The sequence below is a fragment of the Scardinius erythrophthalmus genome (assembly GCF_964197995.2).
Source record: "Scardinius erythrophthalmus genome assembly, chromosome: 12".
Classification (NCBI taxonomy): Eukaryota; Metazoa; Chordata; class Actinopteri; order Cypriniformes; family Leuciscidae; genus Scardinius; species Scardinius erythrophthalmus.
Window position 1 is genome coordinate 2434218 of NC_138232.1, and position 9677 is coordinate 2443894.

The following is a 9677-nucleotide window of genomic DNA, read 5'->3' on the forward strand; positions in this document are numbered from 1 at the left end:
TTTCATGTCTTAAAGCATTTTGTAGCTCTCAATATGTAAAGGCTGACCTCTTTATTTTCTTAACACTGTACATCATGTATTGATTAGCCTGCTATCTATAACACATTAACATTGAGTCAAGCTGTGTTTAATGATTTGGATTATATTTATTTTTCTTAAGTGAATGTGTACAGTTGAATGATTAATATAAAGATACCAATTTATTCTCAGCTGAAGAAATAAAAAAATAAAATAAAATAATGCATTGCTTCTTTTCTTCTTATGTAATCTTTAACAGTTTGCCAAAGTACATTTCTAAATGCAAAAAATGATAGATACTTTTGAACGTGTTTTGATTCTCAAGTTTGTTCTATGTGGTATTTCTGCATTTCATTATTATAGTTACGACAAAAAATATTACATAATTGATTTATTTATTAAATTGTTTAATTGGTTTTAGTTCTACAAAATGTAGTTAAAACACAACAGTTCACACAAATACAGTTTAAAAGATTAAAAGGCTACATCTATTATATAAACAAATAATAAAAAGGGCCTAAAAGATAAATACTTCAGATCTTGAGCTACAAATAATAACTTGTGACATCCAATGACGTGATTCATCTAAATTAAATTTTTAATGAGTCCACACATACACCACATATATTATATATCCTTATCCTTGATATTTTGACTTTTTTTTAATTTTTTTTTACAAAGTATTACTGCTGTAAATGTATAACTTTTCCAAAAAAGTATTGTCTGGACCTCAGCTGGAAATGAAATATGGAGACTGGACTTCAATTAAACACCCCTGATATACAGTGAAACACTGTAAATGGTTTACCATTGCATGATATGTAAAAGCAATGCATTGCCATATAATTCACAATGAAAAACAGTAAAAAGACATTTATATAAGTAACTGAAAAAGTTAATTTCAAACCCTGCATGCATCAACATGTCATCCTGTAATACTTCAAACAATGTCACCATATTTTTTTGAAGACACTTTATCGTAAAAATAACAAACAGGAAGAAGGGACCGTTAGGCTGTGTTTCGTGTTTCCGGTCGGACTCTTCTCCTGTCGCACTCTCTTCCGCTTCGCCTCCATTAAAGGACTCAGCGGCGCTTCGCGGGTCAATTTTTAAACCTTGTTTGGCAGAATCCGATATTAATCGGAGCCATCCTAACAGCAACCATGGTAAGACTTCATTGTTTAGCTTATTAGTGTGTGATTAATCAAGTATCTTAATATTTCTATTGATTAATTAGGATTTTTTTATAAAAATGTCTGAGTTTCCAATACGTTGTTGATACGTAGTGCAAAACTGCTTGTATTGTTCTAGGAAAAAAGCAGCCGGAAACACTAAATTTGAGATATAAAGCACATTATTTATGGTAGTTTATTCTTGAAATGTTGGTATAATAAATTTCAGAAATAATTCTCTAAAATCCAGGCAGGGGAATGAATGAGCCGTTTGTGCGCTCTCGCAGCCGAACTCTGGCGCAAGGCTTCGATTTAAATCATTTAATCGAACATTATTATATAAGTTTTGATGCATTTTAATGAATAAAGTTTTGCAGCCTTTTCTTTTAGCTGTATAAGAGTATTGTTTACGTTTTCATGTCCTCTGCTCAAGTCAGTTGTGCAGCTCTAACCGGAAGAAGACTTTTATTTTACAGTTTTTGTTTATAAACAGATTTCAATGCTTAGGCATTCACATTATTATAATGTATTTAGTGACTTGTGTTTTGCACCACTTTTTGTAGCTTTATTGGTGTATTGTTTACGTTTTCATGTCCTCTGCTCCGTTTAGTGACGCTAGATGGAAGACTTTTATTTTGTAACGATTATTTCGGTCTTTGCTGATAATCCTAATTGTATGATATCAATGCTTTTGGCATTCATATTAGCTCTATAATTGTAAATCAGCCACCAAAACACAATGGAGTGAACAAATTATTGATAGTTTTCTTTAAATTTGCTTAAATATATATATAAATATATATATTTAAAAAAAAAAATAAAAAAAAATAATAATATATCTGCTAATACAGACGATCAGCGGTATCAGCTGGCTGATGTTCATGTGACGCATCTCTAACTTGAACTCTTTTCTCTTTATTGTGTTTCAGACGGTCGGCAAGAGCAGTAAGATGTTGCAGCACATCGACTTTCGGATGCGCTGTATCCTGCAGGACGGGCGAATCTTCATCGGCACGTTCAAAGCGTTCGACAAACACATGAACCTGATCCTGTGCGACTGTGACGAGTTCAGGAAGATCAAGTGAGTCCTTGTTAAACTTTATGGGTTATTTCACCCAAAAATGAAAATTATCCCATAATTTACTCCCCCTCAAGCCATCCTAGGTTTATATGACTTTCTTCTTTCAGCCCAACAATCAGATTTATATTAAAACGCATCCTGGCTCTTCCCAGCTTTATAATGGGAGTTAATAGAGCCTGAGATTTTGAAGCCCAAAAAAAGTGTATCCATCCATCATAAAAGTAATCTATATGACTTCAGAAGCCATGCATGTAAGAAAAATATCCATATTTATAACTTTATAAATGTAATGTTTTGCTCTATCCTCTGCGCTTCCGCGTTCGACAGTACGTCATGCGTCGGGTCAGAGGTCACTTTTCCGCCGGAACTAGAGACTCGTACGGTTGAAGCCAGTGATTATAGTGTATAAAGTTATAAATATGGATATTTTTCTTACATGGCTTTTTCTCCGCATGGCTTCACTTCAGAAGGCCTTTCCCATGGAGTTGTATTGATTACTTTTATCATGGATTGATGCGCTTTTTAGGGCTTCAAAATCTAAGTTGTCATTCACTCCAATTATAAAGCCAGGATATTTTTTTAATATAACTCCTGTGTTTGGTTGAAAGAAAGTCATATACACCTAGGATGGTTTGAGGGTGAGTAAATAATGGATTAGTTTAATTTTGGGTTAACTATCCCTTTAAAGTCCCTCTGTTATGCAAATTATATACATTATATCAGTATTTGTGACCCTTGGATGACAAATCCAGTCACAATGGCAAATTTTTTTGAAATTGAGATTTATTCACCACCCGAAAGCTGAATAAATAAGCTTTCCATTGATTTGTGGTTTGTTAGGATAGGACAATAATTGGTCGAGATGCGACTATTGAACATCTGGAATCTGAGGGTGCAAAAAAATTGAAACATTGAGAAAATCTCCTTTAAAGTTGTTCATTACTGTTCACGATTGTGCAGCATTCACTCACACAAATACATGTTTTATATATTTAAGGTAGGAAATTGTACAAAATATCTTCATGGAACATGATCTTTACTGAATATCCTCGTGATTTTTGCCATAAAAGAAAAATCTATAATTTTGACCCATACAATGTATTACACGAAATATACCCGTGCGACTCGAGACTGGTTTTGTGATCCAGGGTCACGTTTATCAATTGTCCTTCACAGGCCCAAGAACTCCAAGCAGCCGGAGCGAGAGGAGAAGAGGGTGTTGGGTCTGGTTTTGCTCCGAGGAGAGAATCTCGTGTCCATGACTGTAGAAGGACCTCCTCCTAAAGACGTGAGTCAAGTCAGAGTGTTTCAAAGCTGCTTTACAGAGATAACAGGAAAATAATGCAACAAAGTTTGTTTCCAGAAGAAAATGGCGTCACAGTCCAGCTTTAAGTTCAGTGATGGTTCATTTTGTTGTAAAAATGTTATTAAATAACAGGGTTCCCACGGGTCCTTGAAAGTTTGTGAATCTGAAAAAAAAGATTTCAAGACCCTGGAAAGTTTTCAAAAGTAAACATGCATGGATACAAGTGCTTGAATTTATTTTGTGCCAGAAGTTTTCTTTAAATTTCATATTATTCCCTCCGGTCCGCTAATGTTATTTCGTCAGCACTTTGTGGCCTAGGCGCACTTGCGTGCTTGATTTACGCTAGGTACGTGCATTTGTTACGTTGCGTGAGGTACTTTGTGTTGTAGGTTGCCATTAGTGCTGGGCGGTTTACCGGTTCATACCGAATACCGGTGTTTATTTTTGTTACGATATGAATTTTTAATAAACCGCAATACCGGTGTATGTCGCTTTAATCGGAACGCGGCGCTGCGCGACACAGTCTCACCCCTCATTTACAACACACGTCTGCGGCGCATTACGGCTGCGACAAGGTTTTATGCCGTCCTCCACGCGGTGCATCAAAATAGACTAGGCGCCTATATTTAGCGAAGCGGCGCGGAGAGCCGCTTCTGGGAAGCTTCGATCTGAAACACAAGCATTGACTAGAATGGGCACGAGACGTGTGGGGGTGAGAGTCTTTTTTTCTTGCTGCGCGCGTGTTTTTATACTGTATTAACGTATCTGAAGTGAACTGACGGTCTTTAGAAAAGTTTCTTTGGTATTACGATTGAATCTTTCTTTATCTTTCCTGATAAAGCAGTGTTTATGAGCGTTGCTGCTTTGTGTACAGCCGTTACCGGGGAAACCACTGTTTCTGCCGCTCCTAAAGCGCGTCCTGCTGACACCTCTTTGTAAACAGCCTTGCAAACCTGTATTATTAATATTAGTGTGGATTTTTTCTATAATATTCACTCATGACAATAAAATAGGGCATTATAAGTAAATCTACTGCAGTATTTCCTCTCTCACTCAGTAGAAAATGTGGTTAACACCCATCATGCTTGAAAAAAAAAAAAACCGGTAAAAACCGTGAAACCGGTATAATTTAGAAAAAAACCGTGATGTTGATTTTTGGTCAAACCGCCCAGCACTAGTTGCCATGTTCACGCGCGCAAAACTGTAACGATGTATCTTACAAGGTAACACGATGTAACCTTGCTCTCACTTGAAGTGTGTCCCACATTAAGTCCTTGAGTTTGAGGGTATTGGACCTGGAAAGTCCTTGAATTTGAAGTTAACTGAGGAGTGGGAACCCTGAATTTAGATGGATGGATAGATAGATAGATAGATAAATAATATTGTTGAATATTAAATTAAAAGTTAATGTCCCCACTAAGCCAGCCAATGGCAACAAAGGTGAAAGGCGACAGTGGCGAGGAACTGGAGTCTGCATTCGGACTCATTTGATTGGCTTGTAGTGAATGAGGAGATTGACGTGTGTTTGTGTGGTGTGACAGACTGGCATCGCCCGCGTGCCGCTGGCCGGAGTGGCTGGAGGTCCAGGTGTGGGCAGAGCGGCCGGCCGAGGCGTTCCCGCCGGAGCACCGATGGCACAGGCTCCCGCTGGACTCGCAGGACCCGTCAGAGGAGTCGGCGGCCCGTCACAACAGGTATCGCTATAATCTGAGATGCATTCAATATCCTGATTTACATTATTTACTAGGGATGCACCGATGTGAAAATTGTGGCCGATACCGATAACCGATATTAATATTGCTGTTATGGCCGATACCGATATTTACCGATGTCGATATCTCTGTATAGAAAACAAATTTTAATGATTATCAAATAAAGAGCTATTTTCCAAAACACTTTTTTTTTTACTTTAGAAATTACTGATATTGGGCACCTTTACCTGTATGCAAAATATGTCACACATACGACACACATGCATTATATTGCATTGCATATAATGTGTGCTAGTCAACTTGTCTAAAATTAAGAAACCCTTAGAAAACAGAAAAAAAAAAAACAGATAAGATAGGCTACTTAATTTATTATTCCAATATCCAAATATGATACTAAATACCACAGGGAAAAGGGCTTATATTTGTGACGTGCTGTCTTTGCGTTTGAACACTGCGCATTTTAAACAGGACACGCATTAGCTGAATAAATGTTAGCCAATACAAACATATTTATAGAAAACAGTTGACAATGAATAGACAGGAGTCCAATAATAGCATAACGAATCACTTATTCTAAAAATAACAAGTAGGCTATAAGACGAATCCGACATATGGGCTGTGTTAACAGTAAAATGTCCGTCATTTAACGAATTTTAAAAACACGAATGGATAATACAAAATGCTTTCTGACATTTTGATAGAAAAAAAAACAAGCAAGAACAAAATTTAAACTTAGCCCGTCAATTTTTCATTTTACAATTGTCTTCTCTCTCTGTGTGCGCGCATCCGTGTTTGTGAGGGAGAGCTCGCGCAGCACTGATACAATAGCCTACTTTTTAATCCATAAGTAACGAACGCGCTAGTTTTCATACAAAATAAATATGTAACATAATTAGGTAGGCTACTTTAGTTATTATTAACACAATAACGTAACACATGAAGGCTACGTTTCTCAACACTGAGAATGAATAAATAAACGCCTGTTTCTCCACTCGCGCTTATCAGTAATCCACAAATCACACATGCTGTCACTTTTGAGAAAAATCAAATTCGAACGGGTATCAAATATCAAGCAATATATTCAAATATCTACGAGTCAAAAAACGATCAATCAAAAATGTGTCATGAAGAGGGAAAAAACATAACTGCGTTAATGTTACTGACGGGACAGTTCTCTGTTACGCACGTCTGAAAGCAGCACTAAAGACTGCTTTAAAACTTTCACAGAGACCTCAAACAGAAAGCACAAAGCCTGTCTTTAAATTTAATTTCGTTTTGTATTAATTGTTTCTTCATTTTGATCAATGTTTCATCAAAAATAAATAAGAAGTAAATATTAGAAAATATTTAATCAGGACATGGAGGCGACGGCGCCTGAACTGAAGCGCGTCTCAAATGAACCGAAACCTGCCTCACAGACCTAAGACATAGAAAGCTTGAAACATCTATTTTTAAACAGAACAATTCAAAACGAAAGAAAACAGACTGTTCTCTGCTTATGTCATCTGTATGAAGTGTGTATTTCTCTCAGGTGCATTCACTACTGCTAAGATCGCGAGTCAGCATCGTCAACTTCATCTTCAACTTCACACGTCAAATATCGGGCTGTTCACATTGGCCCTATTTTGACATCGGAACGATACCGATGTGTAAAAAAAAATGACCATATCGGCCGATATTATATCGGCGGCCGATATATCGTGCACCCCTATTATTTACTGTTTATTTCACGGTGTGCATTTCAGTTTTTGTGAGTTAATTTTAAGGGGTATTTTGTATTTTTTTTTTTATATAATAAAAAATCTATTGCACACTTTACTTATGCTTGTCTATTATACTTGTATACATCAATTGCAGCATTTCAAGATGTATTTAATCATTTCGCTGTACATTATTTTTTTCCCTGGTAATTTTTTTTTTTTATTTGTTCTGTTGGCAGATGTGCGCCTTTTTCACAGATTTGACAATTTCTAATATAGTTCTTGCTACGTTAAATTCACTAATTACTAAGAATTTGAGTGAAATCGGGCAATACAATAAAACCATGTCAGAACTCTTAAAACAAATTATTTTAAAAGAAATTATTTAATTTTTAAATTTATTTCTCTTGTATGTCTTTGTTTTTCTTAACTGAGAACATAAATTAGGTTCCTTTTTTTTTAATGGCTTTTATTCGATATTTCGATATATTATTTATTCCATTTATATGCATTATATACGCATGACTAATAAACAATATATCATATTTATTTTAATTGATACAAAAATTAGTCCATTGAACAATTCCACAGACATTTGATGTAACTACATCTGTCTGTGTGAAACTTGTTTATTTTATTACAATATTGATATTTAAATGTAATTTCCGTTTTATAATAATTTTTATAGGTTTTGCTGTATTTTGTGGCAGATTTGCACGGAAACCCAGCTGTCCTTCTCTTTATAACACACTGCATCTCTCTCTGTGTGTGTGTGTGTCTCAGGTCATGACCCCTCAGGGTCGAGGCACGGTTGCGGCGGCCGCTGCTGGTGCCAGTATAGCCGGCGCTCCAACCCAGTACCCTCCAGGCCGGGCCGGACCCCCCCCGCCGATGGGCCGAGGAGCTCCTCCTCCAGGTGAGAACGTCTCCGTGTTCCTCAGTTACGGTGTGTCTTTCTGATGGCCGTGCTGATTCGCCAGCTGTGATGACAGAGATGTCTTCTGAGACCGATGATGTGGAAGCAGGATTACACTGAGCTCAGAATCACATGGCGGTGCGTCAGACACTCATCCGGTTGTGTGATGGTTAACGCTCACCCTTGTGCTCGTGCCTCTTCCGCAGGGATGATGGGACCTCCTCCAGGCATGAGGCCACCCATGGGACCCCCGATGGGAATGCCACCCGGCCGCGGCGCTCCGATGGGAATGCCTCCTCCTGGCATGAGGCCGCCGCCACCTGGAATGAGAGGTAAAGCCGGTTAAGTTTAGCTCGCATGAATCTGAATGAAATGCATGATTAAGATTTCTGGTAACACTTTACAATAAGGTTCATTAGTTAACTACCTTAGTTAGCATGAATAGCTGAAAAGGGTTTTTTTTTTTTTGTAATGACTTGCTGCTTTTGTTTGGTTGGTTTTTATTGTATTTATATGATATTTGTATTTTTGTAATTGAATTTTTGCCATGTAAATAGCTTTGAATGCTGACATGGCACTAAATAAAACAATCTGAATCTAGTTAACATGAACCAGAATGAAGCATTTATTAATCCAAGTTAATATTAATTTCAACATTTACTAATACATTATTAAAATCAAAGGTTGTATTTGTTAATATTAATGCACTGAGAACTAACATGAACAGCAATTTTTTACAAAGATGAATAAATACTGTAACAAATGTATTGCTCATTGGGTTTTATTATCCTTGTTACATGTACTTACCGTAATAATAACAGTAAATTATGCATAATTGCATGCAACTAACCCTCAAACAAACCCTAATCCTATAATAAGTACATGTAGTTGCTTAATATTACTCAGTACACTGTAACAATGACACCTTAAAATAGTGTAACCGCTCATTGTCAGTTCATGTTCGTTAATGCATTACCTAATGAACATTATTGTGAAGTGTCACCATGTTTCTACAGTGATTGTAATTGTGGTTCTCCTCCAGGTCCTCCTCCTCCAGGCATGCGTCCTCCCCGACCGTGAACCTCAGCGCTGGACTAGCGTGTCTGAGATCCGTCTTTTCCTTGTACAGGAAAGTTTGGCTGCAAGTTCTTGTATAGTTTGATTTTTGTATTGTTACTTTTTTTTTAAATAATAAAGTGTCTTATTTGACAGTTATGTTTTAATATGACTCTTGTGTTTTTCTCTTAAATTATGCCAATTAAACATCCAATAAACTATGAGCTGGTTTTTACTACTTGATGCAACTAAACATGCATTATAGAAATGCATCACGCAAACTCATAAATGGCATGTTCTCTTAATGTTTAATTTATGCATATGGTTTCTTGTAGAATATACAGCGATGCAATTGCATGTTTGGAGGATGCATAGTTAATATTTAGAGTTTAGTGATGTGGAATATTCAAGAACTGTTAAAGTAGAACACTATAGTTTGCAGAGGAGTTCAGCTTTCTTTCTTTTTTTAAATACTGGGTTATTTGAGATGCATTGCACTGAGAGAAAGCCTTTTCCAAAAAATGTCTTATTATTGATACTGAGCCTCCACTATATGATTTAAAGTGTTTAATAATATGCATGTCTTCTGTCAGGTTGTAATATAAGGTCTGGCACTTGCAAACACGTCAAATAGATTTTCCTGAAAGTAAACTATTTTTAAATGATATTTTGTGTTCAGAGATTGTTTATTTTAGATCTACAACCCTCTACAGTCT

At 36.5% G+C, this 9677-nt stretch overlaps 1 protein-coding gene across 1 annotated transcript; it reads left to right on the plus strand.

The window, feature by feature from the left end:
- The first annotated feature begins 934 nt into the window (after nt 1-934).
- snrpb (small nuclear ribonucleoprotein polypeptides B and B1) lies at nt 935-9626 on the plus strand. The gene is made up of 7 exons (XM_081380902.1): nt 935-1184; nt 2120-2271; nt 3448-3559; nt 5119-5271; nt 7773-7905; nt 8112-8237; nt 8948-9626. The coding sequence occupies exons 1-7, from the start codon at nt 1182-1184 to the stop codon at nt 8983-8985; spliced, it is 717 nt and encodes a 238-aa protein (XP_081237028.1). The 5' UTR covers nt 935-1181; the 3' UTR covers nt 8986-9626.
- Nucleotides 9627-9677: the final 51 nt, after the last annotated feature.

Excerpts from the sequence above, each read along its gene's own strand:
- snrpb (XM_081380902.1), top strand. Across the intron at positions 3,560-5,118 it reads AAGGACCTCCTCCTAAAGAC|ACTGGCATCGCCCGCGTGCC; the intron begins GTGAGTCAAGTC and ends GTGGTGTGACAG. Across the intron at positions 5,272-7,772 it reads TCGGCGGCCCGTCACAACAG|GTCATGACCCCTCAGGGTCG; the intron begins GTATCGCTATAA and ends TGTGTGTCTCAG.